The 16,218-nt window shown below is 35.1% G+C and overlaps 3 protein-coding genes across 3 annotated transcripts; 1 reads left to right on the forward strand and 2 right to left on the reverse strand.

Annotated features, from left to right (window-relative positions):
* Positions 1-1,749: 1,749 nt before the first annotated feature.
* LOC113045543 (ubiquitin-conjugating enzyme E2 W-like) lies at positions 1,750-8,189 on the reverse strand. The gene is made up of 7 exons (XM_026205959.1): positions 8,172-8,189; positions 7,837-7,891; positions 7,185-7,276; positions 3,172-3,274; positions 2,924-3,079; positions 2,754-2,829; positions 1,750-2,617 (listed from the first exon to the last, which is right to left on the reverse strand). Exons 2-7 carry the CDS (start codon positions 7,849-7,851, stop codon positions 2,604-2,606), a joined length of 456 nt encoding a protein of 151 aa, XP_026061744.1. The 5' UTR covers positions 7,852-7,891; positions 8,172-8,189; the 3' UTR covers positions 1,750-2,603.
* Positions 8,190-8,911: 722 nt separating this feature from the next.
* LOC113045545 (elongin-C) lies at positions 8,912-10,790 on the reverse strand. Its single transcript, XM_026205961.1, has 4 exons — positions 10,648-10,790; positions 10,257-10,285; positions 9,923-10,066; positions 8,912-9,616 (listed from the first exon to the last, which is right to left on the reverse strand). The coding sequence occupies exons 2-4, from the start codon at positions 10,258-10,260 to the stop codon at positions 9,426-9,428; spliced, it is 339 nt and encodes a 112-aa protein (XP_026061746.1). The 5' UTR covers positions 10,261-10,285; positions 10,648-10,790; the 3' UTR covers positions 8,912-9,425.
* A 112-nt stretch (positions 10,791-10,902) lies between these two features.
* On the forward strand, positions 10,903-12,572 carry LOC113045544 (transmembrane protein 70, mitochondrial-like). Its single transcript, XM_026205960.1, has 3 exons — positions 10,903-11,223; positions 11,778-11,877; positions 11,970-12,572. The coding sequence occupies exons 1-3, from the start codon at positions 11,023-11,025 to the stop codon at positions 12,407-12,409; spliced, it is 741 nt and encodes a 246-aa protein (XP_026061745.1). The 5' UTR covers positions 10,903-11,022; the 3' UTR covers positions 12,410-12,572.
* Positions 12,573-16,218: the final 3,646 nt, after the last annotated feature.

Consider the following 16,218-nt stretch of genomic DNA (forward strand, 5'->3'; position numbering starts at 1 on the left):
CACCATACTCATTTGGATGATACCATTACATTGCCTTAACGGTGATGTCACAGACACATTTCAAGAGAACAGATATCATCACATGAGGAAGATCCAAACCATTCACACTCCAGGATTTCCGTCTGACGGAGGAGAAAATTCCAATGACTGTGTTATACATCAGCCAAGACTTTGGAATCACATCTGAATAAACATTCCAGACTACTTTTTAATATATATTGTTCACTGCTATGAGTTCTGAAAAGATGATTCACTGAGTAAAACATCTAGACAGTTATACACGCTGCAAGAAAATAGTAAGAATCATTCTAGAGGACTTGTTTACCACTGCTGATCACACCGTAACTACTGTTACAACGTCTTGTAGCTTTATTCTTAACTATTTAATAATAATTATTATAAAATACTACGAAAGTAATTAACTGGAATAATCTTTAGTATTCCAAATTTCTTAGGCTATAATATTTTTTTAGAAGTTAAAATTTTCATTCAGCAATGATCCATTAAATTGGTCAAAGGTGACTTACGTTGTTACTTTCTATTCATCAGAAAAACATGGACATATCATGGTTTTCACAAAAATATTAAGTACAACTGTTCTCAACGTTAATAAGAATAAATTATTTGGTGATTTTGCCCGAGCGTCAAATCAGCATATTAAAATGATTTCTAAATGATCACGTGACACTGAAGGCTGGAGGGTATTTTATTATAGTCTTTTTTACTGGAGTAATCGCTGCTGAAAATTCAGCTCTGACATCACAGGATAAACCAAGCGGCAACCTCCCACTCTCTCTCGTGAAACCCATACGGAAGAGACTTAAACTGTAATTCATCAACTGACCGCCAGAGGCAGGCTGCAAAAGGAAGTCAATCCCATAGACTCCCATGTTAAAAGTTAAAATGACCAACTTTACAGCAGAAAAAAAAAAAACGTTTACAACCTGGTTCAAAAAATTATTTTGATCTATATATCAAATTTTTCCCTTCATGAAAACCTTGAGGTGGGGGAGTTTTAACTTATCCATTTAAATTATATTAAGACTTAAAGTTCTGCATAATTAAAGGCGCAGCCACTTGAGTGACAGGTGGGTTGCCCCCGCTGTCACCGACTTTGCGATAGGAGGGCGTGGTTTAAGCAACCAGCTCCCGCCTTTTTGCCCATTTTCGATTATCTGGTACTGACGTGCGGTACCTACGCCCACTTTTAGCTTTAAAAAGCACTAGCACTTCGCAAACCTATGGCTGACGTCATGGACACTACGTCCAACTTTTTACACGGTCTATGGAATAAACATGTTTTTAAATTTATATTAAAATTTATTTTAAATGGTAATAATATTTCACAATATTACTGTTTTACTGTATTTTGATCAAATAAATGCAGCCTTGCATTTAATAAAAAAATCCAACCCTATAGTACTAAACTATAGTAGTTTAGTAGTTTTCTGCTATGCCTGTGAACGTCTGTTAACATGACTGTGCTTCCCTCTATTGGACAGATCAGCATTCTGTCACAAACCAGCATGAATGTTGCTTTGTGTAACGGATTTACATAAAACACACTGTTTATATACCATCAGTGTCCTACAATGTTAACTGCAGAACTCTAACAATATTTGAAGCCACACAATATACATTTATAAAGAAGTCTAACTGAAACAAATGACAGCATTTCAAAATATATTACTTTAATAAGAACATTTTTTTTAAATAAAGTTAAATAAAGTTAACAAAACAATGAAGAAAAACTTTTCTTTTTTCTATAATGCTAACGGCATGGAAAAGTAATGTTTTTAAAAGAACCTTTCCCAGTACATAAGGATAAATCATGAAATCATGAAACAGACAATTTTAATATTACTAGATAGAGCTTTACATAAAAGATAAAGTGATTATGTGTAAAGTTATCTCTCGTTTTAACTACACAAAATGGGGGTCTATTTATAAAACCAGTGCTTGAATCCTAACCCATAAAGCATTTGTGTAATTCCAAATACCCTTTAAGATCATGTCACATGATCAATACCCTGCATTAAATCTGTACATATCCGTAAATAAGACATTTATCAGAACAGTACTATACACCACACCCAGCTACAATATTCAACTTAAAATGGCTTGTTTTAAAAGAATCTATGGTTTTAAACTATACAGCTAAAATATTACATAAAATAGATGGAAAAATGTGCCCTGTTCGAATTTCACAGTGCATAACCAAGCAAGGATAGACATCTGTCTCTGACCCATAACAGTAGCTGGTTTTCTGATTTGCACTGACTTTCCTTTTATTCCAAACCCATATTGAAATTATTATTGCACAACCAGTGCAAACCCTTAGAGGCTTATGAAAGAAAACAATACAATGTAAATCAAACATAAAAAAAAGCTCCACATCTTGCTTCCATCAGAATATATACTTGCCGGGTGGGTTACATTCCTGCAGTTTTTAAGCACTTTTTCCAGTCAGCTGAAGTGTACGCCTAATCCATACATAAATCACCACTCCAGGGTCTGCTGGTTCAGTCTTAACCTGAAGACTGCATCATAAAGTACCTGATGTACTTGGAAAAGTCTGTTTTTATATCAAAATGTTGTGGATACTAGCATGTATCATCTGCAAAAACAAAAAAGACAGACATGAATTCAGCATGCAGAGAGAGCAAAGCAAACAAAGTGATTTGAACTTTGGTCAGACACTAAAATAACTTGCATCAAAAGACGTTTTATAGAAGATGACGGGACACACTCACCATGATACCACCACTTGGTTTTCTTTGGATTCTTATTACATGTCTTTACATAAAAGGAGTTATCTGGAGGACGTCGCTGAAAAGCAAACCGTTTATTAGACGTATAAATGACCATAATAAATGAATTTCATTACCCTTCCCCAATTTGGTTAATTAAAGGTTACATTTACCTTTTCTTTGCAGCTTGAAAGCATGCTAATAATGCTCAAACAAACAGATTGCACAGACAGAGCTGGTGACCAGTCCTCCGTTAAAATAGATAAACAGATGTGACCGTTGCTATAGACGTGCGGATGGACGGGTATATTTTCTCCAGTGAACATTACCTAGAAACAATATATATTAGCAACAAGCATTTAGCTTTTACACATAGACAAAAAAAAACCCTCCAACATATTTTAAAAGATTCAGAGTTTACCTGAGGTGAATCAAAAGGATATCGACCACTGAATTTGAAGAGGAGCTGAAACTTCTCTCCTTCATAGAGAGTACCTGGAGCACCTTCCATATCTATAAACCACCTGGACAGACACAAAGCTGTGTATGAGAACACAAGCACTGATTCCCTGCATGTTAACTCATTCAGTACAGAAACTTAAAAAGTTTTAAGTTAGTCTACCCAGAAATGAAAATGTATCTTTACTCACCCTCATGCGGTTCCAAACACATGAGACTATAGTTCATCTTCAAAACACTATTGAAGCTATTTTAATGAAACCTGGGCAATTTCTGTCCAATCGGCCAAGTGTTCAATGATTTTAAAGGTTATAAAAACATGCATGTGATGCAAATATGTTTAAGCTTTTGTTTACTACTTTTTTAGTGTTCTATTAGGGGTGTAACGATACGCGTATTCGTATTGAACCGTTCGGTACGAGGCTTTCGGTTCGGTACGCGGTACGCATTATGTACCGAACGGTTCGTTGGACTAATTAATTAAATTTGGAAAATAAAAAAGGTGTGTGAAATATAATGTTATGCGTTCAACAAGGTAGCCCAATAACCCAAACGACGTAACAGGCAATGCCCCTGACACCCCCGAAGAAAGAAAAACACCATCTTATATGTTTATGTTAGGCTACTCAGTCAGGCGCTCGCTCACTCAGTACGCGCTGAAGGCTCGGTACGGAGCCCCGCACGTCACCTGTAGGAGAGAAAAAACATCAATCCGTGGCGACGGTTTTGCAATCCGTCCCCTCAGTTTATAAACCGTGCTCATGAATTAATAAACTGTTCACTCGGTTTAACAAATCGTACCCAGGATTAACAAACCGTGCCCACGAATTCCCAGTCCGTGCGTTTAGATTGTGTAAACCGTACCCTCGGTTTTTGAATCCGTACCCACGAATTCATAATCCGTGCGCACGCTTTCGCAATCCGTTCCCTCGGATTTGAAAACTGACACGCATTTTACACTTAACAGTGAAACATGCATCTAACTCCGGCAGGTGGGGTGAGGTGGGTGGAGCTTAGTATAATAAAATCACAAAAATAAGTCTTCATGTTAAGAAAGAATTGTACACAAGCATTTCCAAAACTGTCCAAAGGTTATTTAAAAATAAAGCAATTCACAAATTATTTTATGACAAATATTTTTACTGTCTTGTACTCATTTATTTAGCCTACAAATTAAAATTATAAAAAATAACTTTATTTTTATTTGTATCATTATTATATATTATTAAACAGGTTATGCATAAGAATCTTTTATCCAAAATAACTTACAAAAGAGGAAAAAATTACTCCAGAGTCAGTCACAATGCCAGGTTTATTGCACAATAATAATCAAGTGCTATTATAGATTATCAGCAATTGAACAAGATTTTAATGCGCATCTTTCTTATTAAATCTTTGTATTCCACCTCGTACTACACTTGATAGAGAATCACTTAAGACACTTTGCTGTAAACCTATTCCACATAATAATATTCAATAAAACTGTATGTTAACACGTAGGAGTTTGCTGCATGAATCCGTGAGTACGGTTTACAAATCCGAGGGAACGGATTGCGAAAGCGTGCGCACGGATTATGAATTCGTGGGTACGGATTCAAAAACCGAGGGTACGGTTTACAAAATCTAAGTGCACGGATTGGAAATTCGTGGGCACGGTTTGTTAATCCGTGGGCACGATTTGTTAAATCGAGTGAACAGTTTATGAATTCGTGAGTACGGTTTATAAACTGAGGGGACGGATTGCAAAACCGTCGCCACGGATTGCTTTTTTTTCTCCTACAGGTGACGTCCCGGGCTCCGTATACGGACATCACCGCAGCGAATGGTGCATTTACGTTATAGCCGCGGATATGAGACCTTACTCTGTAGTGGAAAACGCAGGTTTTAAGAACATGCTTAATGTAATTGAGCCCCATTACAATATTCCTTCACGAGCCCATTTCAGACAGACCGTAATTCCTGCTTTGTTCCAAAAAACATAAGCCCAAATAGAGAACCAATTGAGTAAAAACACACTAAATATAAAGAGTTATAGAGTTCCATATAAAAAGAGTTACATCTTTGTATTTGTTCATAACCACTACAACAATATTACATTTAATTTTTAAAAAAAAATTTATAAGGAGCTATTTTTGTTTTATACAGTATGCTGCTAAGAAAACACCATAGAAGATGGGTAAAGAATAGCTCCATCATTGTTCAATGTAAAAAAAACACATACTTTGTTAGTTTTAATAAATAAAACATTTTTTAAAAAATCAAGGAAATTTATCTGCCAATTTTTTCTTTTTGCTGTATCTAAAACGTACCGAACCGAACCGTGACATCAGTGTATTGAACCGAACCGAACCGTGAATTTTGTGAACCGTTACACCCCTATGTTCTATGTATGTGTCAATCAATTTTTGTCAATTATAATTGCGTTAAAGGGGGGGTGAAATGCTGGTTTTCACTCAATATCCTGTTACTCTTGAGTACCTATAGAGTAGTACTGCATCCTTCATAACTCCAAAAAGTCTTTAGTTTTATTATATTCATAAGAGAAAGATAGTCTGTACCGATTTTCCCCGGAAAAACTCGACCGACTGGAGGCGAGACGTGTGGGCGGAGCTAAAGAATCATGAGCGCCAGTAGGCTTTTGCGTTGAAAGCGCTTGGAAGCTGTGACATTACCGTGAGGAAAAAACCATCATCCAAAACAAACCATGGCTAACAGTCAGATTCAGCCGTTTATTTATGATCCAGAATCAGATCCAGAGGCTGAAACTGAACGAGAGCAGCAGCAGCAACGACTCGCTCCGAGCGGGGCTCGAACCCGGGTCTCCGGCATGGGAGGGGACGCACTAACAAGGAGGCAGAGATATTTGAAGCAGTTTTACTCACCGCCTGCGGTTCCAACACACGATCGTGACCCTTTTTCGTTGTGACTGCATTATCCTTAAGAAATAAACGATGTGAAAATCCGTCGTCAAACTGGGCCTTGTTTGTAAAACAAGCATCTTCGAAATGCAGGGAACAAACACAAACACTTGCACAACTCCGTTGATGCTCTGTAAAAATAAACTCCATCCACTGGTCCCTTAATGCTGTTTTTTCTTTGGTAATCTGTGCAGGGTTGTCTTGCCCTGGCAACCAAAAACACACTCCTTTTGTGACATTTCGCGAGGCTCTCGCTCTGATCAGTGATTGTCTGTGCTCAGCCTCTCAGTGCTCTGCTATATGGGAGCGCGCGCTCTTCCGGCAGACGTGCACTTAGGACACATAAGGAAATTCCGCTCCATCTAACGTCACACAGAGCCATACTCGAAAAAAACTTTCCGAAACTTGTGACAAACCGGAAGGAGTATTTTTGGAACAGAAATACTCCTTCAAACGTACAACTTAATTTTTGAAACTTTGTCCATGTTTAGCATGGGAATCCAACTCTTTAACAGTGTAAAAAACTCAGTATGCATGAAATAGCATTTCACCCCCCTCCCTTTAATGTTTCTTCAAAAGACTTGGATACTGATAACATTTACAATCCCTTCATAAACTTTTTTTTTTCCCTATTAAAAGTTTGGGTTAAATGGACAGAAATATATCAGATTTCATAAAAATATATCTCCATTTGTGTTTCAAGGATGAATTAAAGTCTCATAAGTTTGCAATGACATAAGGGTGAGTAAATGAAACTGAAGTAGTACTTTAGTACTCAGAAGTGGAGGAAGATAATCCTGGGCCACATACTTCACACTTCTGTCATTTTCAACAAGAAGACCCGGTTGACATACTGATTAAACATTATGAAGTCAAAGTGAGTAAATAAATAAAATAATGGATGAATTGTTCACAAATAAATCTATTTCATGAATTTAGAAAATACATGCATTTTCATGGCATGCCAACTTTAAGGAAAGGTTAGTTTGTCTAAATATAATCCGGTTTCAGCTGCTTGACTGCTCGATCTTGCATCTTCACACATCTCAGGACTTACTCCGTGATTGTGTTCTGCACACTTCTCTCATTAAGAGTCATTCCAGGGGGTGGATCGCTTTGCAACGCCATCAATTCCTTTTGTAATCGCTTCTGAAAGGCGAAAACAGCTTGATTTAAGTAATGCCTCAAAGTAAGAACAAGGAGAGCCCTCATTACATCACTCTAAACCACTAATTCATCATTTTAATACAAAGGGTATCATTTTAAACACTTCCCCTTAATTTAAACCTATTGTCCGAAAAGTACTGAAAAATACAAATAGCAAACAGACTGCTAACAGCGAGCTAGTCATACAAACGAGTTGCATTGCTATAGAAGCTAGCGAATTAACAGCATTATTTACAGCTTCGGAAGAACTCTGCTAACGTTTCATAATTCCAGTTTGACATCTCTTTATAAGTATCGTCTTCTACCTCCACAACAGTGTGTGATATGACAGCACAGAGTTTGCTGGCTTGTCAGAATGACTGAACGTTAGCTAACAAAGTAAACAAATGTGCGTACAAATGAAACAGCTGACTGTCCTGGGTTTAGATTGGCACTGGCAGGGACAGTGGACGAAACCCGGTACGTGTCACAGCTATGTGTGAAAAAATTATTTATATTGTTATCTGAAAAATAGTTGCTTTTTTATGTAGAGAGACTCTCACCTGCATAGACGCCATGATGAAAGTCCCGGTAGAGAGGCGATTGGCCGAGTGACGTCTGATCAGCCGCAATGCAACAACACGAACAGTTTACAAGGTTTAGACGGAGGTACTACAGGTGAACATGCTAACATCCACTTACACTAACCGAAACACTCTAAAAATACTATTTTTTACATAAGAAAAAAAAAAACAATTTTATTGTAACGTAATGTGCTTATTAACTATCAGACATCATTTAAATCGGGAGACTGTGCTTGTTGCCACACTGTTGTCTCCAGTAAATAATGCTCGGTGTGGTTTTATTTTTACGAGTCAGTTTTACTTTAGGTACTTACCTTGAATCAATTAATTTACTCCGTTATAGCAGAAAACATTGAGATTTTGCGACAACGTGCCCCGGTATAAATAAGTTGTCACGTGCTCTAACAAGTAACACAGATAAAAGTGAACATTAGAAAGATGAACGCATTAAAGGAAATATACAAAATAGTGACCAATAATAAATTATATATTTTAAACATAAAATGTTTTAATGTCATATTTTATTTGTTTATTAGACATTTGGATATTTTCCTTAACCTTTATAAGTCATTTATACCTGCAGGATATTACTATCATAGTAAGCCTAGCTAAAATTATCACTAGGTGTCATTTACTTTCAAAAAAAGCAAAAAGATGCCAAGTTCCCCATGGAGAACAGAATAAATATTCAATTAAAACTGTTAAAGGATACTTATTTTTAATCACTGTTTGATTTAAAGTGATAGTTCACCCCAAATTTTACATTTTGTCATAATTTAATGCCTACCAAACTAAAAATGTACTGGCCTCCATTGTCTTCCATAGGAAAAACATTTTAAAAAAATAGGGGGGGGGGGGGTTGTTACACACAAGTCTGTTTGGTTACCCACATTCTTCAAAATGCCTTCTTTTGTGTTCCATAGAAGAAGAAAAAATTCATACAGGTGTGGAACAACTTGTGATTAAAGGACGGCAGAATTTTTATTTTGGGATAACTATCCCAGGGTTACGTGCACATTTGTAATTCACAAAGCAGAAAAAAATTAACAACATATTTTCAAGAACAGCTGATTTTATTCATTAAACAACTGATGAATGACCACTGCGGTCAATTACAAGACTTTTTTTGAGGACTCCACATGCAGAAAAGTTATAACAAATCTATTTCAACTGAATTTTTTACTTGTTAACACAAACAGATACTTTATAAAATTGTCTGTCAGGTTGACTCTAGTCATTAAAATATTTAATATGAGAGCATCACTTCATGCATCTTTATTTTGCAATACATAAATTATCAAGTTAATACTGTGTCAAAGCTTAAAATAATAAAAAGTAAAATCAAAATACCTTAGATATCCACTAATAAAAGAGCAATAAAAAAAAACCAGGGGAAAATTACAGGTTAATATAACAAATGACCAAACACAGTTATATTTTGAATTCAGCACACCAGATCTCCGTTTGCATACCTAAACGTATTAAAGCAATAAAATAAACCAATAATATTTTGCTTTTCATATTTATTCTGCATTACAGACGTGTATATGAGTGTTTCTTTTTCATGTTTAACAATCTAAGAAGTTCGCAGCCATCAGAAGCTCCAGTGCTATCTCTGGGGCAATGGGAAATTCTGGGATTTCTGTTGAACTATTAGTATAGCGGACTTTATATGTAAAGTACATGCACACTTTAGAAAGAACGTGAGATGGGATCTCTCGAAAGTTGACCTCATTTGTTTCATTCTCAGCAAACTGGCCTGAAAAACAGACAAAGCTATGTTACCATCATGTTAATTCTTTATTAAAATTAACACAAAAAAGAGAGAAAAATTACACACAATATGTAAAACAAAATCAAATTTAAAGAAATACAGAGCATGTGGAATAACTACTGTGGGGCAAAAGTCAGTAAGGATCCTACAGTAGAAGGAAAACAATAATACTAAATACATGATTCTAAATAAACAATGCAGCACTTATTTAAAATCTTAGAAAATGGTGATCTATGCAATTTAAATTAACCTAATGCACTGTTATTAATTTCTTTTTCAACAAATACCCACCAGGACCACTAAGCATAGCTTTGATTGTTCCAGACGTCAGAGCGTGTTCTCTCTTCACGATAAACTCATGGCCATCAGAGGAGATCAACTTCACATACATGGCATCTGGCCCTTCACATCCACCATAGGTCTTCTCTTCTCCATCTAAAATGGATTAATTTGATCATATGCTCAATCCAACAATATAATATCATGCAGGGGGGGAAATACAGTAATTGTATCCTTTAATCTAAGAAATGTATTTTAAAAGTTTTATTTTCCCAATAACACAAACTCACTAGGTCCAGGATAAAGTACTTTATTAATTTGTTTACCAAAACATAAAATAGCTTACCCATTTTTACCACCGTCCCTTGTCAATCTCTGAAATATTAAAAGAAAACACAGGTTTAAATTGAAAGAAATTAACCCCACAAAAATATAATGCAACGTTAGTAACACCATACCGTCTATAGATGTTCATGAAAATGCATGCAAAGAACCAAATAACTCTGTAGTCTATTTTATAGTGAAAATAACGGTTATTTATATTGAGATTTGGCACAAAATAAAAGAGCTCCACTAGTCCAGTGAATGCCTGGGCCATGCATGCATTACAATAAATCATAGTTAGCTCAAGCACAGCGTACAAATCTGACGTGTCTTTCCGTAAATATTCCAGTAGACATCATTCGCACGAATCAAGATTAAATAGTCATACTTAAATACACTATATAATGTCTCACCTCACTAAGATCGAGCTTGTCAGGGATATTTCTCAGTTTTCTCTCCGATAAGCGTCTGAAAACTGCTTTCTCTGTTGTCACTGCCGACAACAGGAAACATTTGCTCGACACAGAATCGATGCACTTCTGATATTACATAATAAAAGTCGTCCTCAGTATGTGTTAATAATAAAAAACACATAAGAATTGCGTGTTTTCGGTTGAAGTATCTTTTAAGTGTAATGTGTAAAATATATATACTTCTTCACACCAGTGCGGTGTTTGAGCAGCCCATGTTTAGATGGACTGCTGTGTGCTCACCAACCAAATTGCTTCCGGTGTTTAGTGGGCTTGCTGTTGCTGTCTGAGGAAGTAGGAAAAACTCCACATGAAATAATGTATCAGCTTGGGATTTTGCGGGGGTTTCGGCGTCTGTCAAAACACCAGCAACAGATCATCAGAAACCTTCAAGTTGCTGTTCGTCCGACACTACACAACAATGTGAATATCTGCCAATCTCATGCTCTGCTCTTAAGAAGGCGGGAACATTTGCTGAATGAGAACCAAAGGTCATTTTTGAAAGTCCATGCAGAAAAGGTACCTAGTAGAAGACTACCAAATATGCCATTTGATGTTAACCTTTCTGTACATTGTACAATTGTTTATGTAGACTGTGTCCATAACCATAGACTGACTGGCTGAACAAAAATAAAATAAAAATCAGGTTGTTATTTATTTATGCTTTCATTATTTGAATGAGTAAAGAAGTGTCCAAACACATAAAATACGCTCAATATTTTTATTCTATTTATTTATTATTATATAAAATAATTGAAAATTATTTAAAAACCTGTACTGTATAAACACCTAAAAAAGAAACTGCAAAAATAAATAAAATTTAAATGTAAAAAAATGTAAATCCACATGCACATTCACATTATCTATTTAGGTGCTATTAAAAAAAGTGATTCTGACATTATATATATATAGCTTTAAAAAAATACTTGATGATTCAAATACAACTGCTTTCATTTTATTTTAAGAAAAAAATAACAACAACAACAATCTAAACATTTTAATTTAAAATCTGAAAAAAAAATCTTTTTTTTTTTTTCTGAAGTGCTACTCTTAATAGATCTGAATGTTTGTAGGTCCTGCCATATTGTGCTGTTAGATGGTATAACCCCTTACCAGTCGAGCGTGAAGATGGAGAACTGATCTACACGGGCAACCTGGGAAAAGCTGTCCTTGGTAAATTGCCTGGCATATATAACACACATCATTTATACTTGTAGAACATCTCTAAAATAATCTAATGGGTTAAATTTGCACTTTTGTTGTAGGTGTGAAGTTTTTCTCCTACTCCAGCAGTATGTTTAGTCTCTGTGTGGTGCCGTATGTCCTAATGAAAACAGGCATTGGTGTAAACAGCTTGGCTCTGCAGGTGGCGTTTTGTGGCATTATGGGTTTCTTCACATTTCTTACTCCTGTTCTACTCCACTTGATCACCAAAGGCTATGTAGTACGTCTGTACCACAACAAGGAGACAGACATGTACACGGCCATCACTTACAGCGCTCTTCTAGTGGAGAAACAGACGGTCTTCCATCAGAGAGATGTCATTATTCCCAATGTCAGTCGCATGTTCACCAGTTTTTATGCCAAGAAACACTCAATGCTGGTTAACCCAATGCTTTTTCCTCTGCCCCACGACTACAACCACCTCATGGGTTACGACCAGCCCTTCTCTTTTGACACAGATGACTTGAACAAGCCAGATTAATATTAACTTGTCCAAGCTAAATATGCCCAGTGTTAGTGGACAATCCAAAATGTCTTTTCATCATCATGGACTACTGTAATGTATTAAATATTGACAGGCTGGCATGTCATCCAGTATGGTTGTGATGCAACAAAAGTGTAAATAAATGAAAATTCATATTTAACATCTGCTCTCCCTCTCTAAATTCTTTGCTTGTTATATTATTTTATTATATGGTCTGACTTCCATTTTCTAGTAGTTCCTCATTCTCACATCCTGTGCTATTTATAGGGGAAAATCCAGTGACCTCTCTATCTACAGGGGAAGTTTCACAGTAATGCAGTGCATTACTCTGACACATTATATTAATTTCGGACAAGTATTTATTAGTTATTTCAGACCGAGAGATATTTATCTACTAGTTTTATTCACAATAAAGAACAATTATGATGCTTTTGTATGCTTCAGTTTTTATTTTTTATATCGTGGGATTGCCTTGTATGTCCACTGTCTTTTCAGAGAGACGGTTATTATGCTCCTCGGAGCAAGTTAGCGTTTGGTACAGCTATGAAGGTGAGTTGGATTTTTTTTTTTTTTTGTAAATTTGTTGTTATACAACACTAATTGCTGAATGACTCTGTTTGATCTATTCAAAGCCTTTGTTATTACTTGACATTTCAACTTCGAGACTCAAATCATTTTCAGCAAAATATGTTTTCACAGATGTTTACATAGGGAAACAAGACTTGCTTATAACTCATTTTACAAATAATTGATCATTTAGATTATCACAAAGGCTGCCTTCTTGGAATATGGAGGCCCCAAATGGAAATGGTGTATACAAAAAATCTGAGATGGGTGGGAAAAAATATATTTAATTGGTTTTTCATTCTCTCACAGGATTATTGAATTCTGACAAATTCATTGAAATATAGTTTTTCCTTCCACCTTAGTATTTCCAGCACAAATGTTTTGAAAGCGAATGGCAAGTTTCTCAGGGAAATCCAAAAGTTTTGATTCTCTTATCTCTCTCTTTAATCAGGGCCATTGTATTACTTGTCAGTGGCTGGTTCCCCCTGCTCTCGAGATGTGTCCATGCACGTTATGACTTATACTGTAATCCCAAGTAAGTTGATGGAAATTGAATAGGCCTACTCCTGAATCATCACATTGAGTAATGCATATATATTATTAGTGTTCCCATTCTTTTTCAGTGAACATTTTCAGGTTTTCAATGATTTTTATAGGACATTTTTAATTTAATTATGGTCAGAATAAAAGCACCCTTAAGTAACATATTCCTCTCTCCAGATGTCATTAAAATCATACAGTAAATGGCTATGATTTGAGCCCTTACGTAACTACAATAAATTATTTTAAGAAACCAATTTAAATACCATTTCAAAAATGTTTAAACTGTTTAACTATTTGAATATACAAATAAGCTAAAAGTGTTTATTATGAATCCTAATAATAATATTAAATATTCATTTAAATAAAAAAGTACATACTTACAGTATACACACATAATACATTTTCCAGATTTTCCATGTGGGAAGTGCACTCAACGCATATAACCCAATCTATACTTCATACAACTTTGAATAATGTGTAAGCTTGCTATATTAAAACTGTATAATGCCATTTTTCTTGTTTATATTGCCTTTCTAACTTTGCAACTTTTGTTTTTCAGTGTTCACACTTGCTCGTGTGGGATATCATGCTTGTGTTTACTTCAAAGGTCAGCTCTGGTTTGAGTACACACAGCCTTTAGTTCCTTGTGAGGATGCCAAAATCTGTTACATCATCAAAGGAGGTACTACATGAAGATGTTTACTGCACTTTATCTTGTGTTGTATTGATGAGGTTGTGGATATGATAAAGTTCTTTCTCATTTCAGAAACCCTGCATGAAACCAGTCTATTTTATTTTAAAAGAAAAGGATTTTTTACTCCTCTGGTAAGATTTTAAGACTAATGCTGTACCCATTTTGTTATGAACAAGATTTTAAGTCATTTCTGAAGCTTTACTAGTATACAGTAACAATGTAATGGTCACATTCTTGATTCCCAGTAAACATAAAAAATTAATAAATACAAAAAATTGCTTGTAAATGCAGTGTTGCTTTCGACACAAGCACATTACACATGACAAAAAAGTTATGGAACAAATGTTGTTTTGTTTTCCTTTGCAGGGCGAATATGAGGTTTACATGGATGTGAATATTGTTGATGATGCTGATAGACTGCTGACATTACGTGTTAACATCACTGTGCAAATAAAAAGTACGGGTAGAAAGAATATTTTTTTTCAACAGTTGGGAGCGCTGTAAGAAAAGTAAATACTAGCAAAAAAAACAAAAACTTCCTGTTCAAAAGTTTAGGGTCATATAGTCAGATTTGGTGTGTGTGTGTGATATGATAGGTTATATTTTCTATGCAATTGCTTTAATATTATCAAGTATTTGTCTTAGTCTGGACTGTTGTGGAGACTCATAATAGGTTTTAATTGTGAAAGTGTGAATAAATTACATTTAAATGCAAATTTCAATCCTCTGAATTTACTGTAAGATTTTTATTTTGTGGCCAAAGTTCTGTTTACTGGCATTTCTTTGTACATGTACTTCCAGGTACATAAAGGGAAAAAAAACATGGTTCAATCCAAAAGAGAAGCTTTGCAATAATGCAATGTGTCCTATTGTTATTAGTTTGTGATTTGTTCATGTCCCAGCTTTCAGAAAAACAAAAAAAACAAAACAAAAAACATTGAAAGACGGAGAGATTTAGCCACTGTTTCATTAAGCAAGAACAGCAATGATGCTTCTGTACCTTTCAGCTTTCCTTTGCTATATTGTGGCATCATCTTCTGTGTCCTCGCCAGAGAAACAGTTGGTTGTAGCATTTGGTACAGCTACAGTGGTAAGATCAGATTGATTTTTATCAGCACTTCACATATTCAGTTAAATTGTTGCCTCAGGGGCCAGCAAAGATAAGTGATAAAAAACTCAGTGGATGTATAGATTTTGCACAGAACAATTCTTTCTTAACTGAGACTCTTGCTCATTCAGTTTACATACTAGGCCCAATTACTGTTAATTTTTGACAAATTATGCTCATAAATCACCTCTTGTGGGCTTTGAATCTCTTTTCATGATTCTGTTTGAAGTCTTTGTTATGCAGTATAAAAAAGACAATGCTCTCTTCAATCAGGGCCTTTATATTACCTGTCAATGTCTGCGTCCCCCTGCTCTCCAGGAATGTCAGTGTACAATATAACGTGTACAGTAATCCTAAGTAAGTTAATGAAAGATGTATGCTCTATATTGATTTTATTAGGCATATTATAGAGCATATACAATATATATATATATATATATATATATATATATATATATATATATATATATATATATATATATATATATATATATATATATGCAGACATACAGTGGCATATCTGTGAAAATGTAAATCATTTTAACAAAATAACAAAATATATGTTATTTTTTTTATTCAGTAATGTCTTGAGTCAGATACTTTACATAAAATATTTTTACATATAGTCCACAAGACCAAAAAATAGCTGAAATTATTAAAATAACCCCCTTCATGTTTTCCAGCATCTTTTGCATATTTGAACCCTTTCCAGCAGTGACTGTATGATTTTGAGATCCATGTTTTCACACAGGACAACTCAGGGATTCAACAACTATTAAAAAAGGTTCAAACATTCACTGATACTACAGAAGGAAACAAAATGCACTAAGAGCCGGGGGTGAAAACTTTTGAACCGGATGAAGATGTCCAAATTTCTGTAATATATATATATAT

The sequence above is a fragment of the Carassius auratus genome, chromosome 27, assembly GCF_003368295.1.
Source record: "Carassius auratus strain Wakin chromosome 27, ASM336829v1, whole genome shotgun sequence".
NCBI classification, from domain to species: Eukaryota; Metazoa; Chordata; class Actinopteri; order Cypriniformes; family Cyprinidae; genus Carassius; species Carassius auratus.

Bases quoted from the DNA above. Each gene is read 5' to 3' on its own strand.
- LOC113045543 (XM_026205959.1), bottom strand. The intron at 3,275-7,184 runs GTAAGTCCTGAG...GTGTCTGTCCAG, and splicing joins GTGCAGAACACAATCACGGA to GTGGTTTATAGATATGGAAG. The intron at 2,830-2,923 runs GTAAATGTAACC...TTTGCTTTTCAG, and splicing joins TTTCAAGCTGCAAAGAAAAG to CGACGTCCTCCAGATAACTC.
- LOC113045545 (XM_026205961.1), bottom strand. The intron at 9,617-9,922 runs GTGGGTATTTGT...TCTGTTTTTCAG, and splicing joins AGCTATGCTTAGTGGTCCTG to GCCAGTTTGCTGAGAATGAA.
- LOC113045544 (XM_026205960.1), top strand. From the start codon at position 11,023: ATGTATCAGCTTGGGATTTTGCGGGGGTTTCGGCGTCTGTCAAAACAC. The intron at 11,224-11,777 runs GTACCTAGTAGA...GAATGTTTGTAG, and splicing joins TGAAAGTCCATGCAGAAAAG to GTCCTGCCATATTGTGCTGT. The intron at 11,878-11,969 runs GTAAATTGCCTG...CTTTTGTTGTAG, and splicing joins CCTGGGAAAAGCTGTCCTTG to GTGTGAAGTTTTTCTCCTAC.